This window comes from Nyctereutes procyonoides, unplaced genomic scaffold, assembly GCF_905146905.1.
Source record: "Nyctereutes procyonoides isolate TBG_1078 unplaced genomic scaffold, NYPRO_anot_genome, whole genome shotgun sequence".
Lineage (NCBI taxonomy): Eukaryota > Metazoa > Chordata > Mammalia > Carnivora > Canidae > Nyctereutes > Nyctereutes procyonoides.
The window spans coordinates 32322553-32345720 of NW_026575047.1; the positions used below are offsets into that span (position 1 = coordinate 32322553).

General features: G+C 60.4%; 1 protein-coding gene across 1 annotated transcript in view; it reads right to left on the reverse strand.

Annotated features, from left to right (window-relative positions):
• The window catches only part of SORCS2 (sortilin related VPS10 domain containing receptor 2), a 459873-nt gene that overhangs the window by 22719 nt on the left and 413986 nt on the right, over positions 1–23168 (reverse strand). The window contains exons 10-16 of the mRNA XM_055326673.1: positions 21827–21973; positions 15737–15839; positions 12726–12802; positions 7141–7232; positions 6247–6354; positions 1335–1455; positions 289–422 (exon numbers count right to left, since the gene is read on the reverse strand). Coding sequence (XP_055182648.1) covers positions 289–422; positions 1335–1455; positions 6247–6354; positions 7141–7232; positions 12726–12802; positions 15737–15839; positions 21827–21973 — 782 coding nt within the window. The remainder of the gene's footprint in view (positions 1–288; positions 423–1334; positions 1456–6246; positions 6355–7140; positions 7233–12725; positions 12803–15736; positions 15840–21826; positions 21974–23168) is intronic.

Sequence of the window (23168 nt, forward strand, 5' to 3'; positions counted from 1 at the left end):
ACATAATGGGGAGCAGGACGGCAAGGGTTGAGGATGGCTAGGGAGGCAGGCGCTGGGCCAGGGGCTTCCTGAACAAGGCTCTGAGAGTCTGGGAAGGCTGGGTGGGCGCCGCTAGCTCCCAGGACACCCTCCCTGATTCCTGGCACCCATCCCCCCACCGCACCCCTGGGTTCCTCAAGCTCCTCGCACTCCCCCCGGGGGCACAGCTGGACCTGGCGCTGGCCCTGGCGCACAGCAAGAGGCGGCAGGAGGACCGCGAGTCTGAGACCCGTGCCGGGCGGTCCTCACCAGAGGAAGTCGGACTCGCGGCACCTGCACACCCGGGACTCCAGGGCCGACGTGAAGCTCCTCCCCTTGATGCACCAGGACGTGGACTTCCTCTTGCGGAAGCTCCTCTGCTGGCCCATGATGCAGCGGTCGCCCTGCAGAGGGACGCGGGGTGAGAGCCCGCCCAGGAGGGCCGACTGCCCTCCGGAGGCTGGACTGCCCACCCTGCCATCTCCAGGACAGCCGATCCTCAGCCCCCGGGCAGCCGTCGGGGCACAGGGCATGTGCCCTTTCCCAGATGGGGAAACCAAGGCCCAGGATGGGGTTGGCGGGCCTGAGGTCCCGCTGGGGCAGCCTCCCTCCCATCCTAGCCCGCAAGCATCCATTGAGCACCCACTGTGTACACGCTCCCCCTGGGCCTGAGGGGTTGCAGGGCCGCTGGAAACCAGGTCCCTGTTACATTTCTCTTCGTCCCCTAGACCTGCAGGGTGCCCACCTGCATAGGAGCTCGGAGGAACCGCGGCCTCCGGGGCATGTGTGGACACAGCAGGCCCTGCCCCCGCCCCACAACAGTGACAGGAGCAGCAACAGGTGCGAGGTGCGGGAACCCCAGCCATCCTGGAACCCCGGTCTGGAACCCCGGCCCTCCCATCACAGTTCTGGCAGCACGACCTGGTCTGGACCGCAGGCAGGCCACTTCCAGCCCTTATTTCGCTTCATGTGACTACTCTTTTTGTTCCAGAAACATCTGTGTGTCTGAGATTCTGGGGTGGGGCTGTCCCAGACCCCGCCCCGGGGGTGTTAGGTCATGTATAGCGCAGGTCCCGCAGCACCGCCTACCCTGGGACGAACCCCGGATCCCCAGCACGCGGGACCGCACAGTTGGCTCGGAGCCCCCAGCCCAGAGCAGCCCAGGCGCCGGGCGGGGCCCTCAAGTCCAGCAGGAGGCCGGACGTCTGAGGGCCGCCGGGTCCTGGGAAGCCCTCCCAGGGGTGGGGTTCCCGGTGCCGCCGCGCAGGACGGGGGCTGGCCGTGGAGGGGCCACCCTGTCCCACGCCCAGGCCCACCTTGAGGTCGGTGAGGTCCCAGGAGCCATAGTCATCCTCGCTGCACTGCCTGGAGAAGGACGGCCGGAAGTCCACCTTGACGAGCTCCCAGTCGGAGCGGAAGCTGATGTGGCCAAAGACGCTGCGGACGGAGGGTGGGGGGGAGGGAAGTCACCCTAGCCCGGCCCGCGGCCTGGCACAAACCACCTCCCCTGGGCCTTGGCTCCCGCGGTGCAGCAGGCACAGTGACACCTCCCCTGGCCTCGCAGACCGTGCCAGGACACCCCAGTACCCCAGCACCCAGCTCCTGGCCACCCGGCTCCCTGGCACCCCAGTACTGCTGACCCCCTGGCCGCCTGGTATCCTGGCCCCCTGGCACCACAGCCCCCGGCCCCCAGCAAAGTGTCCAGCGGGCCGCAGGTATGTGGTCCTAACAGCGGTGTCCACACAACTAGCACACGCTGTCAGTGGCTCATGGATTGTACACGTGGGTGTTGCCCCCCACAGCCCCCTCAATGGACGAGGAAGTGGGCGCGTCATGTCAGGAGCCCAGAACCCCCAGCTGCCACCCAGGCCTTCCCACTGCCTTCCACGGTCCTCGCTTCTGTTCTGAAGATGACAGGTGGTCAGCTGGCTGCTGCCGGGCTTCTCCTGCCTCTGTCAGTGTCACTGAGCCAGGGGTCTGTGCCTGGGACCCCCAGGTCAGGGATGCCAGGCTGGGGTGTCTGTGCCTGGGACACCCAGCTCTGCTGAGTGGGGCCGCAGGCTGTTTTTCCAGGCACAACCAGGGATCCAAGGAGAAGTAGGAGTCAGCACATTGCTGGCAGCGGCAGGACGGGAAGGACGCAGCCCGTGCTCACATCCTGCTCCCCATGCGGCCCCAGCCTTGGCGAGTGGAGGAAGCAGGGACGGACACCTCGGTGCTCTCTAAAGGGCCGCCATTTACGGGGCACCCGTCATGGGCTCGGGGCTCCATCTGGGCCGTCTGCTCTAATCCCCACCATGGACTTGTGAGGTGAGTCCACCCCTATTTTACAGAAAGGGAGACTGAGGCACAGAGAGGTTGAGTAACTTGCCCCAGGTCACACAGCTTGTTTGAGCCGTTTCCTCTTCCTCAGTGCTCACTGACCATATACCCAGATCCCTTCCTCTCTGCAAGGACTGCTGTTTCAGGGGCTTCCCTTGGACTCCAAAGACAACCAGAGAAGAGGGCCCCTGCCTGCACTTCCGGTCCTTCCCCAGTCCATCCTACAGCATTCAGGACATATCACTAGAGGCTGAGCATCTGGGTGGGGGAGGCTATGCACCCTGCTATACTCAGTCCCTTTCCAAGCATGCTGACAGGGACTGATGCTTGGGGAAGGACAGTCATGATCCAAAGGGGTCCTAGCCCCACTCCAAGGTGTCAGGTGAGAAGTGTCTTGGAGTGTTTTCTTGGGGTCCTGATGGCTGGCTCTGAATATCTGAGCCCGATATGTGAAGAGGAGTTTGTGTTCCTAAGGCAGCTCTGAGCCAGGCAGGCCCCGTGTCCCGTGTGTGACCTTGGGCAGGTTCCCTACCTCTGTGTACCTCAGTTTCTGTGGCTTTAAAATGGGGATGATAGCCGTGCCCTTTCAGGATCGTTGGTGTGGGCTCCCGGCGCACAGGAGGAGCTTCACACACACAATGCCACAATTCCTCTGCTCCCTGACACAGACCCACGAAGTAGATACTGTTATCTGTACTTTGCAGATGAAATCCCCACCTCTGCACCCTGGCCAGGGGCCTTCGCTGGTCCTCGGGGACCCTGGGCCTCCCGCTGTCCCAGCCTCAACCTTCCCCTGCGGTCAGTGCCCTTGTCTCCCGTCCCCCAGAACGAAGCCTGCTGGGTCGGTTACGGAAACAGGGTGTGAGGGTCTTAGCTCGATAGGGATGCTCTGGGCACCCCTGCCGCCGAGCAGCCTGTCCCCCCTCCTGAAAACCACATTATCCTGAGAACAGCTCGTGCGCTGCACCCGCACAAACACGACACAGCCCGACGTATGCCCATCACGCGCCCCGCGGCTGGGCCCTTTCCCAAACCTGTGAGCCCGCGTTTCTGGCTCCTGCTTTCCGCTCTGCGGACGGCAGCCCTGCGACGCCGCCTGCACGCACACCCCAAACAGAGCCCTGCCCTCGCCCACACACACGGTGGCAACCTGCTGGGGCCCAGGAGGAGCCGGCCTCCCTCCCGCCCCTGACCTGAGCCTGGAATGTGACATAATGTGACATGACGCGTCTCCAGGCAGGGGCACGGCAGCGACCAGGTGTCCAGGGGAAGCACCCCACCCAGGGTCTCTAGGATGGCGTCACGGGGTCCCCGCCCTCTGCTCTGCTCTCGGGACCAAGGTCAGCTGAGGTGACGGGGGCTGCGCCCACCACTCCCTCGGTGCAGAACTGCTGAGATGTTAGCACCTGTGAAAGGGGGGGCAGGGGGATAAATCCCTCGTGGACATTTCCTATGAGGACAAAATGAGATCACGTATGAAAACACCCGGTCACATAGAGGGGGGCTCAGCACAGCGTCCCCTCGGCCCTTGTCCAAGGGGCCGTACTGGGGAAGAGGCAGGGAGGGCACTAGGCTGCCTCCGTCCTGGGGGTGGCAGGGAAGGCCCCCCAGGGACGGGTCACTAAAACCGAGTTTAAGTCCACCAGGAATTCAGAGGCTGCCTGACCCGAGGGAGGACCCGCACTCCCTGTTCCCGTGTCCGTCTGGGCCACGCCATCTGAGTTCCCAGGAGCCTGGAGGTGGGCACAGAAGTGGTGGTGGTCAGTGGCGGTCAGCAGCCGTGAGCTGACCAGGCCTGTTGTCTCCCAGCCCTGCCCCGGCAGCCGGAGGAACTTGGGGTGCCTTCACATGATCTCCCCGCTAACGAGGGGACAGCCTGGAGCCCCGCAGGTGGAGGCGGGCCTGGGCGTGGCGGGCAGCATTGTTGGTGCTGGGCAGTTTCCTGCCAGGTTCGGCCTGAGGCTGGGGGCTTATCCAGGTGGGCCTCTTTGGGGTGTTCAGGAGGACAAGACCGACAGGAGAGAGGACAGGGCCACAGGGTGGAGGCCGCCGTGGGCTGGGAGGGGATCATGCCAGGGAAAGGCTCCCAGGCCAGAAATCCACTCCTGGGGGAGGGCCCGCGGCCACCCCGGGCCGAGCAGGCGGGGTGGGGGGGTCATGCAGCCGGCTGTCCCCCTGGCCAGGCCCACCCGCCACAGGAAAGAGGGAGCCGGAGCGGGCGGTCAGTCCAGATCCTAACGTGGGAATGCACTGGCTCCTTCTCAAGCCGCCGCTTGTCCTTGGGCCTGTGTCTTATCCATCTGGTCCCAGTTCAAGATCAGCTGCTCCGAGATGCCCAGGACACCTGTCAGACCCCAGCATGCTGGCCCTGGGACTCCAGCATCTTTCATGCTAGCGACAAAGCATGCCGGGTGCCACTCTTCACTTAAATCTGATCTGTCTGCCAATCTGGACCAAGGCTCTGGGGGGTCCTCAGGGTCCCCAGGGCCAGGAACAGGGGGCAGCATGTTGCAGGCCTTGTTGGAATGACCGGAGGAGGGCTGGCCTACGGTCTGCTGCAGTGCAGAGCCAGGGGCGCTCAGTCAGTGGGAGGGCGTCTCCCTTGGGGAGCTCCCGCCCGGTCCCAGGGAGAAGGAGGACGCAGGGAGACTGACCGCATGCAGACTGGGTATTCACAGTGTGGGTGTCCTCTCTGCCGCCTGACGGAGCAGGAACGTTGTGGGGCCCTGCGGCTGCCTCAACACACTTCCACAAACAGGGCTGCAAACAACAGAGGCTTATCCTTCACAGGGTGGGGCCCTAGGGGAAGGTCCTTCCTGCCTCTTCCAGCTCCCAGTGAGTGCTCCCTGCAGATTCCAGATCCCAGCGAGTGCTCCCTACAGATCCCACCAGGTGCTCCCTGCAGATCCCAGATCCCGCAGATGCTCCCAGCTGTCCTGGGATCGTGGCCTCCTCCAGCCTCCGCCTGGGTTCACACTCTCCCTGCGTGATGGTCTTCATCCTTCTCCTTCTTATAAGGACGTAGGATTGGCCCCCCATGCCCCCCACCCCCAAGCAGCGTGACCTCATCCTGATTCATCACATCTGCGAAGACCCTGTTTCCACACAGTCACAGGTTCCAGGTAGATGTGCATTTTGGGGAACCTGGCCTCCCCCATGCGGGTGTTATCAGTAAAAGGCAGGAGGGCACAGAGCCCTGCCCCGTTGCACCCACCAAGGTGCACACCAAGAATCGGCAGAGCCATTAGGAATGTAGAGTCTCAGGCCCCTGCCCTGGCCTGTGGATCAGCTCTGCCTAAACAAGCCCCCAGGTGGTTGGCTCGCCCAGGAAGGACCTTCCACAGCTGGACCCCGTTTACCCAGGCTCTGGCCCCATGCACCCTATTTCAATTCCTACCCCCTCAGATCCCAACAGGGATGCCCGATGCCCCTTCGCCCCCTCCTCACTGTGCCCAGAGTGAGACCTGGCACCCCACGGACCTGAGCTGCAGTCTCAGAGCCCAGCCTGACCCAGGCCACAGCCTGGCTCCGCCCCTCTGCCCATGTGGGTGTCGGGTCCTCACTGGGAAGCAGGCCTGGGAGCCCCTCCAGGTGCCAACGGCTCGTCATAACAATGGTGATGAAGATGATGGCTGCGAAGGCAGCTTGGGGCAGTGGTCCACTCGAGCTGCCCCGACTCGGTTCCAGCCCTCACCACCCAGGCCATCCTGAGTAGGTGACGGATGTCCCCGGGGGTGACAGAGGACAGTGGGCAGTAAGACACAAGGAGGCAGGTGCCAGGTTGGAGACGAGAGTGAGGAGGACAGGGAGGGAGGTGAGGAGTCCCGTGCTGACCGTGCCTCGGAGCAGCAAGGTCCACCTGGGGGTCAGCTGCCCTCTGCCCGCCCACCTCCTGTGGCCACTCACGTCATGACCAGCGTCTCATCCCCCGGCTCACTCAGCAGCCCGTCCACGAACACCGAGGTGCTGGTGAAGTTGTGTGTGCTCCAGGTGAGGCCCTCGTCCATGCTGAACCTGCCGGAAGAAGGGGTGTCTGCACCGCAGGCAGACAGGAGCACTCCCCATGGCCAGGACCTGCTGCCCTGCTGGATCCAGCCCTGCCAGGGCCAGTGCTGCCCAGCTGAGGTGCTGGGAGAAGAGCCCGGCCCAGTGTGCTCTCTCTCCCGGGGGGGGGGGCGTGTAGCTGCCCGCCAGCACCACGGGGCCTCCGCCTCTCCTTAGGCTACAGCAAGGGGCTCGGGCGTGTCGTCTGGGTACCGTGAAGCTGCTTTGCAGCCCCTGGACTGCGGTTATCTGGGCCTTGGAATGTCCAGCTTAGCCCCAGCCAATGCCCGAGCCCAGCCCAGGGGGTGCCAGGCCAGGGACAGAAGCTTACTGCCCCGCAATGCATCATATTACGGAGTCACCAGCTTGCAGTGCAGGAAACTCTTTTTCAGACTCAAGTGATATCGGCTTCCTAGCAGCTTCCTGAGCTGCACCTTCTGAGTCCGGAGTTCACACGTGCCCTCACTTCCCCGCAAACGCCCTCCAGAGGTCTGAAGCTGACCCAAACGCGCTCTCACCTGGGCACATCCTGCTGGCCTCCTTGCCTGGCCCTGCCTCCTCCCCTTGACTAACTTGATGGACGTCACCTCCTCTGGGAAGCCCTCCCAGGCCTCCCTCCAGCCAGCTCCTTGACCGTGCTGTGACATTTCCCTGCATGCCCCTGCCTGCCCTAGAGCAGCTCCCAGGAGGCAGAGCCCTGCCCCCACTGCCTGCCCTGGCCCCTGCCCCCATGCTGCCCCCCACCCCCTGCATTACTTGAGGATCTTCAAGGGGATGGAGGTGTCCTTGATTGCTGCGATCACGCCGCCATGATCCAGGTAGAGGACGTGGTGCTCCTCCTCGAACACCTGCAGAGGGGACAGGTGACACTCTGAGGGCAGGTCACCCTCTGGGGGCAGAGCGGTGAACACACGGGCTGCGGGGCACCAGCAGAGGCCAGCTCCCCGAGGCAGGGCCAGCCTGGGGCTCCCGTGTCCCCCAGGCCCTCCCCACGCTCCCCCACACCACCAGACTCTGCCCATGGGATGACTGAACGAGCGTGGCGGTGTCTGGACCACTGACATAAGAACGTTGCACATAAACGCCGCAGGCAGCCCTCTGCCCAGGAAAAGCTCACCCACCAATGTGGTGGACGACGTGAAGGTGAGAAAGAAATCACAGACGTCAGCAAAGCCCTATTTGACATTAAGACCCAGCCGATGTGCCACCTCTTCCAGGAAGCCCTCCCTGAAGCCAGGCTGGGTGGGGAATGTCTCTGGGCCCCGGGCTACACTATTTGTCATTGTCTCCTCCAGCAGGGAGGCTCCTCCCAGGCAGGGCCTGAGTCCCCTTCGTGGCCCAGCTGAGAGCTGAGAGTGCCTGTGGGCGGCGAGCCGTGTGGGGATGAATGAATGGATGGATGAGTAAGGGAGTGAATGAATGAATGGCTGCTAAGTCTTCAGGTGACGCATGGTCATGAGGCCTGGACAGGGCTCACACAGGAGGAAGCTCCCCTGGTGGCCTTGGGCTCATGAGGAAGCCAGGCCGGGGTGGGGGTGCAGGCCAGGGCCTCGCCACAGGCAGGAGGCAGGGGTGCAGCTCCTAAGGCGCCAGGGCGCAGGGGCCTCTGCTACATCATCCATGAGCACAAATGTCTAGGGCTCCACCCTGCCCAGAGGGGGCACTGGCACCTCCCCTGCACCTCTCCCAGGGAGGGGCCCCACCACTGACCACACTCACCTCCCACCATGCCCCCCACCACGCCCTCCACACCGTGTCCTGCTGGCTCCCGGAAAATCAGCGCCACCTCCTGACCGTCTGAGCGTCAGGACCTGTGGGTGTCCTGGCAGGAGCGCAGGGAAGCTGGGGAGGAGACGGGATGGATCCAGGACCACTCCCCCTACACACACCCACACGCACACACACCCACACACATGCACCCTAGTCCCTTGCCCCAGGACAGGAGGAGACAGGATGGAGCCAGGACCACCCCCCTACGCACATGCACACACACACGCACGTGTGCGTACACACATATGCACACACGTGCACACACGCGTACACACATATGCCCACACATGCACACACACATACACATGCACCCTAACAACTCGTCCCAGGACAGGACACTGGATGGAGGCAGGACCACCCCCCTACACACACACACACACACACACACACACGCATGCACACCCCAGCCCCTTGCCCCAGGCCCAGGAGATGAAACAGAGCCAGGACCGCCCCCTACACACACACACGCACACATGCACATGCACACGTGTGCACACACACAGCCCAGCCCCTTGCCCGGGGCCGGCGCAGTCCTCCGTGCCAGCCTGTCCAGGTCTCCACAAGTGGTGGCGTGCGGGCTGGCCGAGCCGGCCATCTGTGCGTTGGGGGCCTGGGGGCAGGGGCCACGGAGCTGGGGGTGATGTGGCCCCACTTAGCGCTGGGCCAGGCCCAAACAAGTGCGGCTCAGCCGGCCCCTGCAAGCAGATGCCCACCCTGCCTGGGCGGGTGGACCTGAAAGCTTCCTGACTTGGGGGGAATGTTCTAGGAGATGACTGGGCGGGAACAGGAAACTGTCAACGGAACTTCAGGCGGCGCCTTTGCCTTCTCCCCGCTCCTCCATCGCGAGTCTTTCCTTATTCGAGGGTCGGATTTTCGGGGAGCCAGCAGGACACGGTGTGGAGGGCGTGGTGCGGGGGGCACGGAGCAGAGGCCCCACATCCTAGGAATTGGGAACTTTAGCAGACCTGGGTGGGTGCAGCCCTGACATACATCACATCCTCCAGCCCCAACCCCACCAGAACCTTCCAGCGGCCCTCCCCTCCCCCAAGGCTTTTAGAATCCCCTCCAAACCCTTTCATGGCCTCCAGGGCGCTGCAGGAGATGCCCCGCCTACTTTCTCCCACCCTCACACACACCAGCCACCCTGGCCTCCTTTTCCTGAACATGCTGCAGGCCCTTCGCACACGCTGCTCCCTCAGCCTGCAAGGCTCTTCCCCAGATAACTCCACCTCCTCCAAGTCCTGCTGGGGTTTCCCACAGCTCACAGGAATTCTCTAGCAAACACCATGACTTGAATAAGGAAGAAAGGCCACTTAGGAGAAATGGTGGAAACCCTGCCCTCTCCCCCTTACTTAGTATTTAGAGCAGGAGGCTGTCAGGTCAGGAGAAGTGACCCAGAAAAGGGGCAGCTACAGGACCAAGCATGGTGGAGCCCCTCCAGGACCCCAGCAGGCACCCTGCAGGGGTGCGGTGGGCCAGGCTGGGCTGGCTCAGCTGAGTTGCAGGCCAGCTTCTCCAGGAGAACCCAGAAAGAAGTCTGCTTTCTTGTTTGCTTGCTTTCTTTCTTTTTTCTTTTTCTTTTTTTTTTTAAGATTGTATTTATTTATTCATGAGAGACAGAGAGAGAGGCAGAGACACAGGCAGAGGGAGGCATAGCCTCCCTGTGGGGAGCCCGATGTGGGACTTGATCCCAGGACCCCAGGATCATGCCCTGACCCAAAGGCAGATGCTCAACCGCTGAGCCACCCAGGCATCCCATGAACTCTGCTTTCAAACATGTCTGCAGGCGGGGGTCACAGCGGGGGACGAGAAGGAAGAGGGCAGGGTGGTCGGCGTGGTGGCCTTGGCTGCACGTACACGGTCCTGTTAATGGCAACCGCGCTCAGAGGTCATTTCCCCATTTTCCAAAGAGAGACCAGAGGTGCAGAGACGCACAGGGTTTGTCTGAAGCCCCATAGCTGGTAGCTGGCAAAGCCAGGACGGACCCCGGGCCTGGAACCCAGCCCCTGGCCTTCCACCGTGACTCCTAGTCCATGGGCCTCCTGTCTCCGCCAGCAGGACACAGCCAGTGGGAGGAGGACGGGCTGCGTTTTGGGTGTGACGAGGCCGCAGGCTGGAGTGGGGGCTCACAGCAGTAACTTGGGTGCTCCCCAGATACACCCCTGCAGCACTCACTCCCCAGGCTTGTGGCCCCATCTGCAGGGGTCGGAGGAGTAGGTGTGCCTGATGTTGTCCCTCTTAACCATTCGCTCAGGAAGGTGCTATTGGAGGACGCATGAACAGAGGTAGAGGTTCCTGGATGAGGGAGGTGACAGTCTGCAGATCTTAGGACACTGTGTGGAAGGAAGGTTCATAACATTCCTCCCCAAGTGTCCACCCATCCAACAGACCCAGCGCTCCGGGTCCTCTCTGTTTGGGTGTTGGAGTCCAGAGGTAGAGATGAAGTCTCCCCTTGAGCGCTGCTTCCATTGCTCTGAACTTGCAGAGGGTCTGTCTGCCCCACAAGAACCCCCATTCTTGCTCCACTGGGGGTCTGATCCATGTTCTTGGGGGATCAGGCCATGGCGCCAAATGTGGTCCAAGGGAACCACCCCAAGTGGGTTTTCAGAGCCCGGTTGTCCCAGAGCAGGGGCCCCGTCTGCCCTGGGCTGTGCCTCCTGCCCGCTGGTGCTGGCTCCCCCCAGAGAACGGGCAGGGCACGGGCACATCTCACTCCCAAGATAGGGTATCTCCCAGTTACCCCAGGGGGTGCCCCAGAGCGACCCCACTCCCATTAGCCTGGGACTCAGGAAGAGGGGAGTCTGGGTCCTGACCCCCACCAATGGCGTTGGAGGGGCTTTGAACACCCATCGCTGTGGTTTTGGTGCCTTGATCAGCAGCCCCTCTGCGCCCGCTGCAGGCAGTGGGGCCCAGGGGCAGGCGGTGTCCCCTTCCCATCTTGCCCCTTCCCGCCTCCCCTGCACCCCAGGCTCCGAGGAGACTCCTTGAATGTTTCCTGCTTTGTTATTTTCATCATCCTAGGGAACTCATGTTTTTAAAAGGTTATGTCCATTAAGCGGATACACGCTGTCATCTGTAATTCCGATTCTGAGAGTTCTCCTGGGACATCTGATGTCCCTGACAATCTGCCTACACTCAGTAGGCTGCTCTGCCTCGAGTGACTGTCCAGCCTGTCCTTGGCCACCGCCACCGCTGCCTCCCACCCCCCAGTGAACGCCAAACCCCGCAGAGCACCTGTTCTCCTCGCACACAGACACACAGCACCCCTCCTCTGCTCCCCGGGCTCCGGCACCCCTACCCCGCACCTCTGCCCCGCAAGGGCAGGCCTCCCGCTCCCCACCGGAACCAGCGTTCCAATTCCCATATCCCCAAATGTGGAACCCCAGCAAGTTCCTCAACAACAGGGGTCACTGGGGATACCTCACCATCGGTTTCTACAAAATTAGAACACCTTGTCTGCTTCTCCCTGGCCTCCTTAATCTCACGGGGGGGCGGGGCACACTTCCTTAATAAATGGACAGACGGTGACCTTTAAGGAAGTTTGGGCACATTTCACAGGTTTTAGCAAAATAGAAATATTCTAACACAGTAAGTCTCTTTTGCCCTTTTTAAAATTCCTTGTTTCTTGCATATGATTAAAAATGTCAGGGCCTTATACCCAGGCTGTAGGTAGACGGGGTACCTTTGGGCTTGACATATTTGTCCTGAGCGTGACCTTGGCGGTGGGGGGTAGCTACAAGTGGGGCCTCACCATGGAAAACCTGCCCCAAAGTACAGCTCCTGACGCTGTCTGGAAGGGCAGACGCACACGAAAGTTTAGTGCATGCTCTGCAGTGTGAAAAGCAGGGGCTGTCACTCCATGCAGTTGGTGGACCTGACGCCGGCTCCTTCACGGCGTGCCCGTGACTGCACTGCTGGGGACGCTGGCGCCTGCAGCCCACTGCCCGCCCTCCAGGCTGAGAATGTCAGCTCCACGTGGGCCCTGTGCAGAGGAACCCTGGCAGGTCCAACCATCTCCTACAGAACTGCTTCTCCACTTTCTCTTCTCAGGCCCACTGCTACCTCGAATCCTCACCCCTACACACCTCCCAGGCCCCCCAACACAGACTCTGCAAGGCTCTGCCAAGCCTGTTCCTTCTCTTTCTCCTTCTCTTCCATGTCTTTGCCATATACCCAACAGTCACCCCTGCCAGGGACCTGGGTATCACCTATGGTCCCTGCGTCCTGTCCTCGGGGCTCCCAGAAGAGCTCAGCCCCAGCCTCCAAGGCACCGTGTGGCTCCCCACCAGGATGGCAGCTCCAGCCCCATCCCTGGCATTCACTGCCTTTGCTTAGACCCCCACAGTAACGGGTCTGACCATGTGAAGACACAGGTCAGGTCTCTAACCCCCCAGCAGTAGCTTACGTGGCAGACATTAACACCTGCTAAGAGGAGCCCTGTGTTCCCCCAGTCAGGCTGGCTGGAGGGTGAATACCTAAGTCTCAGAACTCCTCTGGGAGGGGAGGGGACCACAGATCCAATCATCAGCAGAATGGGTATGGGGCAGGTGTCAGGCCCCCTGCCTCCTTACCTGCCGCCAGGTGTGCCCGCAGTCTGACGTGATGTACATTTCTTCCTTATATTCCACCAGCTGTGAGCCCAGGTTACCTGGTCCAGAAGAACAGGGGCAAGGTTGCTCTTAGGATCAGCCAGCTTTGGGCCTTTCCAAGGTCTGTGCCCAGACAAATCCCCACACAAGTTACGTGTGCCCTGAGTCTCCATCTCCCACATTCAAAGCCGCCCACAGGCATGCCCCCTCTGCCTTCTCCTTACACTCACCGGCCTACAGAACCCCTGTGTCTGGGCTCTGGGTCCTAGTCTATGCAGTAACAGATGAGCCTGGCCCAAAGAAAGCCAGCCTCAGGCAGCCCCAGCAGGGCCCTGACATAGGCGGAGTGTGGGCACTTGAGGGGTCCACGGGGAATAAGTGGTTCAAGAATAAATGTGGAGTGCCAATCAGGGGCTGGCTAGGAGAATATGCTCCAGGCGGGCCAGGGTGGGGTCATGAGGGTGCCTGGCAGGCTTTATACTGGGGGCAGGACACAGCTGGTTTGCATTTGGAGCCAGCTTCCCAGGGCTGGGTTTAGGGGAGACAGAGGTCCAGGGCAGCATGGGAATTACAAGTGAGAGGCTGCCTAAGCCCATCCATTTATCCATCATTCATCCACCCATCCATCCATCCATCCATCCACCCACCCATCCATCCATCCACCCATCCATCCACCCACCATCCCTCCATCATCCATCCATCCATCCATCCATCCATCCATGTATCCATCATCCATCCATCTACCCATCTACCAACCATCCATCCATCATCCATCCATCCACTCATCCCTCCATCATCCATCAATGGATCCTTTATTAATTTATCCACCCATCCACTCACCTTTCATCCCTCCATCCCCATATTTCTCTTCATCAACTCCACCCACTCACCCATTCCCACACTTATTCAACAGGATTTGCTGAGAACCTGCTCTCTGCCCAGCCCCTGTGCTGAGCCATGGGGGGTCAGAGCTGAATAAACCACAGCCTCTGCTCAGCCCAGCGGGGGAAGTGTGCCATGCAACTACACACAGGGCCAGGATATCTGGAAGCCCAAGGAATCATGAGAGCAGACAGGGGACAACTAATGGACCCAGGAAGGAAGACCATCAAGAGGAGACTCCCACAGGGAGTGACCGCCAAGCTGTACCTGGAGAGACAAAGGCGTGCTGGCCAAGGGAGAAGGAAAGGGTGTGCCTGGTGGAGAGAACAGCCTGGTCAGTGGTGTGGAGGTGGGAAGGCACGTGGTGGAGACAGGGGCAGAGGGGCAGGTGCTGAACTGGGTACCCTCTCTCCACCTGGCAAACAGAAGGTGCTGAGAGATGGCCGTGAATGCATGAAAGGAGCAGGTGAACGAATGAATGGAATGGCGGGGATGGGAGGGGAGGAGGGCTGCCCTTGATCTCCGCAGCAGTGCAGATGGCAGCAGACACGCGCCGGCCTGCATGCATCACACGCGGAGCCGCGCGGCGAGTGCTGCGGCGTCAGGAAGACTCGGCAGGCGAGCTCCCTGTCTGGGACTCCGCGGTGCAGATGTCTGTCTTCTAAGGGATGCTATCTGCTTTCCTTGCACCGTCTCCCAGAGCTGTCAGGCTGCCAGTCACCCGACAGGCACTGGGGAAAAATAAAGGGAAATTCACGGAATGCGTCCCCAGGCTGTCAGAGCAGAAGGCCTGAGAAACACGGAGGCGGTGCCCTCATTTTACAGATGGGGAAACTGAGGCCCAGGGGACGCGACTAAGGGAGGGGCAGGGAGGCTGCAGAGGGCCCACCCTCTCTCTGCAGGGCCTGGGGGTTCGGCTGGGCTCCCCAGTCTCTGAGTGAGCACAGTGAGTGATATGCATCCAGATCCTCACAGCATCCGTGGGCAGCCAGGAAGTGCGTTCTGGGTGTGGGAGGCCTTTGAGTCATGGAAACATTTAAAATTGTGCCTTTTGTATTTTCGTTGAGAATTTGGGGGTTCATCCAACCAGAACAGTGCCTTTGAGGGACCGGGAGGCAGGCGGGCCCTGTGGGTGTCCCCTCACTCGGGAGCCTGGGTTGGGTTTCAGGCTTCCTGAGTGACGGTCTGCAGGTGGGGCAGGTAATCCCACTCCTGAGCTCCCGCTTGCTCCCCTGTAAAGGGGCGGGGGGGGTGAACCTCTCTGGCCTGGTGCCGAGATTAGGAGCTCAGTGCCTAGACAGAGGGAAGGCCTGTCCACACATCTGCTCATTTTCCCTTCCCTTCTGGCAGTGGCACTAGCAGGGGCAGGGGCTGTCCCAGTGCTGGGTGCAGAATGGCCCATAACCCTCAACACGCAAGGAAGATAAGACACCTGCCACTGCCTAGCAATATGCTTTCAAAACACATACTTTTAATTTTGAAAGATTATTTGAAGTTAAATAAACCTTAGTTTAGCTTGTGTTCCCTCAGCCCACAGGTACTCACCCCCGAAGGAGGCTCTAGTTAACCTGCATTGACAGGCACAGGCACGACTCTGCTTTGATATTTTTTCTCACGTTTGTTGTATGTGTCTCTCTCACTCCTTGACTGAACTAGAACCTTCTTCAGGAATCAACATGTCAGCCATGACACGAATCATTCTTCCATCCATCCATCCATCCATCCACACATGCATCCACTTCTTCCTCTATTGATCCATTCACCATTCTGTGATCCAGCCATCCAATTGTCCATGCTTCCAGCCACCCACCTATCCCTTCACTCATCCTCCGATGTTCACCCCTGTCCCATCCTTCAGTTGGCCATCCATCCATCACCCATCTATTCATCCATCCATCCATCCATCCGTCATTCACCCATTATCCATCCATCCAACCATCCATCATCCATTCATCCATCCATCCATCCAACCATCTTCCCATGCAGCAACATGTATTGTGTGCCCACTCTGGGCCACGCATTCATCCCTTGGGGTGTGCCATGATTGTGCCAGGCCCAGAGCCATCCAGCTCTACCCTTGAGGATGGAGCTCCCCTCAGGCAGCCTCCTACCTGCACCCATGATGAGGCCCGGGGCAGTGTCTTTGGTGTGCACGGTGCCCGACACGTAAGGGTTGTCTGCCCATCGCAGGTGCAGATGGAGGTGGCAGTCCGGCTGCAGGCGGGGGAAAGAAGGGGCCAAGGTCAGCTTTCAGGTGGGAGACATGTTCCCAGGAAAGGTAGGAGTGAGGCTTTTCAGGTGGGAAGGCAGAGGCAGGAGCATCTGGGAGGAGGGGATGAAGGGCAGGGAGGAGGGGATGAAGGGCAGGAAGGAGGCTCTGGGGCTGATTGCAGGGTGGAGGCCATTGGGTCCAGGGTGACTGGCTGTGAATGAAGCCAGTCGGGCTTCTCCAAGGGAGGGTTCTCCCAGCACGAAAGAGCACTCCCAGCATGGAGTGGGCATTCCCATATGCAGTGCCCGATCACAGAATGTGACTCCTGGAGCCTGCATAGCCTGTGGCCACATCTGTCCGTCTGTCCATCCATCCATCCAGCCCCGCTCCTGGGGGCCTCCTAGCAGACACAGTAGCCCAGGCACCATGGAACAGCTGCAGACACCCCAGCAGCCCTGCACCTTCTGTGAAGAGCCCAGCGGCAAACATCATGTGTGTCCAGAGGGCAGCACTGGGGGGCATCCTGGCTGGAGGGGTCGGAAAACCGGGTGTAATGATAATTCCAGTGGCGACCCACGTGGGCTGACGGCTGCCTCTGTGCCAGCCCTGAGCTCAGCACTACACGTCACTGACGTTCTCCACATCCCCGCCACCACCCGTTTCACCAGTGGGGAAACTGAAGCAGAGAGCATCTAAGCGACCTGCCCAAGGGCCATGGTGGGGCTGGGCTACCATCCAGGGTGCCTGGATCCAGTCTCCACACTCAGAGCCTGTGGGTGTCTCCCCGGGAGGGGATGCGCTTCCATCCAGGCCAAACTGGGCCAGGAGCCTCCCAGGAGGAGGAGGCATGAGCAGCTTCCTGTCTGGCCTCCTGGGGGGAAGAGACCCCCTCACACCCACCTGTCTCCTCCTGGCCGCCTGCACCCCAGCTCGTCCCTGGGTGAGCCTGGGGGTCCAGGGAGGACAGACGAGCTGAGAAGGATGTGCCCTGTGGCTGTGGCCTCCCCGAGTCTCCCCAGACCTCAGAGGCTCAATGCCACAATCTTGCCGGCACCCCTTGGCCACCCCCATGACTGAATGTAGAGCCATAGGATGAGCTCCCAGGTCTCTACACAGCACTGCAGGGGCGCCAGGGGCTCCACCTGGCAGGGACCATCAGCCATGCCCCAGGGCTGCCCATAGCACCTCCTTCTTCTCTCGTCCGTTCTGAAGACTGGGAGGTGGGCTCTGGAGCCTGACTGGCCGGGCCCACCTTGATAACACAGGAAAGGGAGCAGGAGGCCCACCAGAGACCTCAAAGGGGTTCTTGGGGTCAGGCTTTGGGGTGTCCCCCATGTCGGAATTCCCCAGGCCTGAAATAGCTGGAGCCATGGACAGGGCTACGTTTTCAATCCTTGTACCCACTAAAAGCTGTGTGACTCTGGAAAAAGTGCTCAGAGTCTCTGGGTCTCTCTTTCTTTCTCTACTTCACAGCATTACTGGATTAACACAGCACAGCTTTTGGAAAGAACATCGATCGTGGTGCACCCACCCCCAGAGAACATTTGCTTAATTTCTTACTTATCAGAAAAGTAATAATTTCTTTGGCCCTCTTTTATTTCCTGGAAAAATATCCAGTTTAGAATTATTGTGGAACCAAGTACTGAGAGATCCAGCTTCTAATTTAGGAGGCGCCTCTAATTTTGTGGGCCACTCTAGGCCTCAGTTTCCTCGCAGTGACATGCAGGCAGAGGCACACAGGAGTGACCCTGTGACCCTTGGGCCTCTAAGTTAAAAACAAAACCATTTAGTAAGTTGGACGGTGACCCAGGTCAGACGGCACCAGGTGGTGGCCCCAGGGTCCAGTCCAGTTGGGACCTGCTTTCCTGTCTGTGCTGGGCTCCTAAAGATGGGTCAGCTGTGCCCTGTGCACTGGGGTCATCCACATGAGAAGCCCAGGCAGGGAGTCTACAGAGACAAGAAGCAGATGGTGCCGGGCAGGGGCTGGGCGTGGGGTGGGATTGTGGGGTAAGGTGGGGATTGTGGGGTGGGGGAGCCCATGCTGCAGGTGAGCACAGAGTCACGGAGTCAGTGGAGGAGAGCCCAGTCTAGGAGCTCTTGGATCCAACAAGACAAACCTCCCTCCCAAAACTGTGGAGTAAGACTTTGCCTGTTCAGGTTTTCTCCTGACTTCTTATGATTGAAAAGCAGATTAGGGAGCTAGTCTCTTTGGTGAGACCACTCAGTTCTCTTCTCCTCCCACCTGGTGACCAGACACTAAGGGGCAGAGAGATTTCTATGACCTCTGTGGGCAGGGCCAGCTCCCAGGGGACGGGCATCCTGGCAGCCGTGACCTCTGTGGGCAGGGCTGGCTCCCAGGGGACAGGCATCCTGGCAGCCATGACCTCTGTGGGCAGGGCCAGCTCCCAGGGGACGGGCATCCTGGCAGCTGTGACCTCTGTGGGCAGGGCCGGCTCCCAGGGGACAGGCATCCTGGCAGCCATGACCTCTGTGGGCAGGGCCAGCTCCCAGGGGTTGGGCATCCTGGCAGCCGTGACCTCTGTGGGCAGGGCTGGCTCCCGGGAGATAGGTACCAGCCATGACCTCTGTGGGCAGGGCTGGCTCCCGGGAGATAGGTACCTAGGTGTCCATGACCTCTGTGGGCAGGGCCGGCTCCTAGGGGACAGGCATCCTGGCAGCTGTGACCTCTGTGAGCAGCACCGGCTTCCAGGGAACAAGTACCCAGGTGTCCATGACCTGTGTGGGCAGGGCCAGCTCCCAGGGGACGAGCATCCTGGCAGCCGTGACCTCTGTGGGCAGGGCCGGCTCCTGGGAGATGGGCACCCTGGCAGCCGTGACCTCTGTGGGCAGGGCCGGCTTCCAGTGGTACAAGATAACCCTGAGTCAGAAGAAAAAAGCCTCACCAAGGATGTGTTAGAGAAGGGAGGTAGCACAGCCCTGCCTCAGTGCCCCTGGTTTCCGGGTGGGCCAGGTGGGGCCTGGAGCTGCCCACACTCTGGGCTGGCCTCCTTGGGCTGCCACCAGGCTTTGCACGTCTCCTGATGCACCGTGCACAGGGTATGACCGTGTGTGCAGTGGGCAGAGCACGGCAGAGGGTCCTGCGTCGAGGAACCTGGCTGTCTCCCCTCACCCCTGCTGGTGGGCTGTCCTGGCAGAGCACTCCTTGGGTTCTGTGCAGTCAGCTGTGGCCCACAGGATGCTGGCAGGTGTGGCCAGACCTGGGGTGCCCTTTGGGGCCATGGAGGACCTGCAGACAGCTCTCTTCCAGCCAGTCCTGGAGCTTCTAGAGGGTGCTCTGCTGGTGTCTGGCAGCTTGACACAAGGCCTCATCATCGCCCCCAGACATGTCTGAACCGCGCAAGTGGAGGGCTGGGTGAGCGGGGTGAGGTGGAACTGTGGGGGCCCAGCCCAGGGCACTCAGATACCCTGAGTCAGGGAAAGGGCTGTCAGAGGGGGTCAGGGGTTGCCCCCAAGGGTAGGCTGGTGCCACAGTATTGTGCACTGAATACCCTGTCCCGAGAAAGGTGGCACCAGGGCTTGGGTGGGTGTGAGGCCAGCCACATAGGGAGACCACGACACCCCCAGCACCCCCTCCTTGACAGCCTGGGTTTGAGAGGGGCTCAGAGCTAATGGGTTTTCATTCTGAATTAAGATGCAAACTGATTCAAACCACTTCCAAATAGGATTTATCCTCCCGAAACAGAACGGATCCCGACACTCATCTATGTCATAAGTCCCCGTTCCCAGCAGGAGATCTGCCCAGCAGAGAGCCAGGCTACAGCCCGGAGAAGTGCCAGCAACCCAGAGTTAAGAGAAAGACAGAAGACAAATCACACACATGTCAGGGGCCCCGTGATGACTCTTGAACTGCATATAAGCTAACAGATTGTCAGGAAAATCCCCGATTATTATTATTTTTGGGTGATCCTGTTATGGCTGGACCTCATCTCCCTGTTTACACACTTCTGTATTCGGCAATAGGCAGGAACCCCCTTTGCAAGGAGAAGTGAACCCTCCATTCATGCAGAGGACACGTGGCCGAGGGAAAGACACAGCCAGTGAGGAAAGCCAGGCGAGCGGCCAGGCTTGTGCCACCCCGTGCCCCCCGCGCCCCCCGCCCCGTGCTGCTGCCACCACGTCCAGAGACACCTCCTTCCCCTTTCTGTATTTGGCTCCCCGCCGGCTTTCTCTCTCCTGGCGCTCGCTGGGTTCTCCACAGGCTGCTGGGGCCGCACACTCCACCAGCCTCCTTTTACTTCTGTTATTTTAATGCAGGGACATGAATCTCATGAACGTTATCTCCTCACTGAGCTGCATAATTGCAGACAAGAATCTATTCTTAGCAAAAAACTTGCTTTGACAGATTAATATGGCTTAACTTTGCTGCTGATGATACAGGAATGAGCCCTTCGCGGCATTCCTGTTCTCCGAAGACTTTCTACAAGCGGCAGGTAATTACTTCCTCACGAGGGTCGACAGGTGCTATTTCCCTGCAGTCTCAGTGGGAGGGCCCTGTGCCGAGGCTGGGCACAGGTCCCGGGGGCAAGGGGAGGCCTGGGCCGAGGCTCACCGAGCAAGGGCCATCCCCGCCAGGCTGACGCTGCTGCCCGGGGCTCTGGGGAGGGGGGTCAGTGTCCCCGAGGAGGAGGGAGGGACCCACTCTGCCTAGATTGTTCTTTACTCCGGCAGGGTAGGGGGGCGGGGATCTGTGCTGCACAGATCCAGGCAGGATCCCAGGAGGGCAGGACTGTCTTTTGGTTCGTGTGTTGATCTACTCCAAACGCCCAGAACAGCGCCCCACACATGGTAGCTACCCGTGTATCTTTACTGAACAAATATCCCTATAAAATAGACACCGTCCTTCTTTCTGTGTACAGAGAGACAGAGCTACAGACGGGCTCAGGCATCTGGAGCATGGTTCCTACCTCCGAGGGACTCACAGTCACGGCCAGTGGAAAACAGAGAAGCAAGTTTTCTGGTGTCAATAGGAGTTTGCTGGACGAAGCAAAAGGAAAAGGCATTCCAGGCCCACAGGACAGCATGGGAAGGGGGCAGTGCAGACGGGAAGGGACAGGCTCAGTCCTGCCTGCTTGCTCTGTGCAGCTCTAACTCCAGACCTCATGCCGTCCCACTCTGAGCAGCCAGGGAAGGTCCGGGTGCTGGTGCTGGGGGGGGGGTGGGGAGCTCCCCATGGAGCAAGGAGAGGCAGGTCCGCAGGGCGCTGAGCAGCCTGCCTCAGGCCAGGGCCCCTTAGTGCTCCATCTTTCCACCCCACAGGCACGGGCCTGCATGTCACCCACACCTCCCGGTGGCCAAGCAAGGGCCAGAGAGAAATCCAGCCTCCTGCCCCCAGGGCAATCAACAAACTGGGGCAGCCTACACTGGTTTCCATGAGAGAGGCACCCCTGGGATAGAGGGACTGGCTTGGGGCTCAAGACATTTGGGCTGTGGCCCAGCCTGGCCACTTATCACAGTCACCCCCCTGCCCCCCAGGCAGAGTGCACATCCTGGTCCTGCACGCTGGCCCATCGATCTAGCAGACGTAACACAGCAGGCTTGCCGTGTGCTTGCCTGCTTCTGCTCACTCCTCTGCCATCGCATGAGGGTGTGCCAGCACTGGTCCCAGGAGGAGGGGGAGGCTGGATTCAGGGAGCAGACCCCCTCCAAAATCAGCTGCCCTCTACATCTGTGAGTGAGCCCTGATGTGGAAAATGTGAGATTGTTGTTGCAGCTTTGTTACACGGCAACATTGCGGCCAGCGCTGACTGATGCACTGCTCCTCTCTGACCTCCAGGTAACCCTTCAGTAAAGGAAGGGGCTTCACAGGACCCTCTCTGCCATGCCCAGAGAAGTCTGTGGTTCCTGTCTCCCTGATGGCCCTTCTCAGACATCCCTGCCTGAGCTTCCAGAGGTTCCTTCATGGATGCCCTGTGCATCTCCCCCCACCCCTCCAACCCTGCGGTCAGTGCAGGATCAGGGAGGCACTTACTGGCTCACAGTTGGTGGGTTTTCCATTCATGTCCGTGCTGGGTGGCCTCAGGTGATCCCAGTCACGGCCCTTGTTGTAAGTTATAAGTGTGACCACCTTGCCATTAGTTTTTTGGTTCGCCAAGAAGACTCCTTTCACCCCTCGGACCTGGAACAGCAATGCAAGAAGTGTCATAAATACCCATCCGGGGAGCCCCCTGACAACAGAGCATGCACCATGTGCCAACCCCTTGCTAAGAGCTCCGTCCACAGGGCCGCATTTCACACCGGGAAGAGCCCCAGAGCTGAGGTGATCTGCCTACATTCTGGAGGTGAGTATGGCTCAGGGGGTGAGGATGACAGACTGTGGTCCCCAAAGCCCCTGGGTGCCTGCGTGACACAGAGCTGCCATCCCAGGCCCAGACATTGGCCATCAGACAGTGAGCAGAGCCCTGGTCCTGCCATGCCTGGGTGTCATGGTCACCCCATCCCCATCCCAGAGCCCCTGAACCATGCCTCCCTCCACTGGACCCACAGGGCCTGGGCCGACGCCAGTACGCTGGGCTCTCCTCCAGATTCTCTCAGCTCAGCCCCCACAGAAATGCCAGGTAGGGAGGACATGGGGTGGGCACTGACCACCCCCTCCTTGGCCAGGGGCTCAGGTTCACCTTGTCCCCCTTCTCAGTGTTTCCAGGGTGCCCGTGCAGTGACCTAAACACAGCCAACAGCTGGCTACTGACTGGACCCATGAGAAAGTCTGAATATCAGCAAAGGCCTCTAGGTCAGTGTCCTGAGCACACACAGGCGGGCTTTCCCCGCCAGTTCCTCCCAAACGAGGGCCTCGGACGTACAGCTATCGAGAAGCACCAGTGTGGCCGGGCCCCCAGGAGCCTCCTGTGCACCTGCGGCTGCGGCTGCTCCTCCATGGGCAGCATGTCACTACTTCTTGGAGGGAGCCCGAGAAACCGGAGCCTCGGGGAGCCATGGGATTTACCCAGGCTGAGGAATCTGCTTCTGTCACATGACGATGCACATTTCCCGAGCGCCTTCTCTGCAGCAGGCAAGCGAGGTTCAAGTGTGCCATCAAGGAGCTGCCCATGACGCCGGGGCCAGCACTCCCCCGCACCTAGCACATAGGCCCGCCACATGTCCCCGTGTGGGGAGAGCAGGGCGACCGAAGGAAAGACACGAGTGGAGGGTAGATGTGCGCCCTGGGGCTGCCGTAATGGAGTAATGTGGGCTGGTGGCTTATGACACTTCATTGCGTCACAGTTCTGGAGGTCAGAAGTCCAGCACAGGGGTCCCCCTGGGGTCGCAGGGCCGGCTCGTCCTGGAGGCTCCAGGCTCTGACCCTCCTCGTCAGC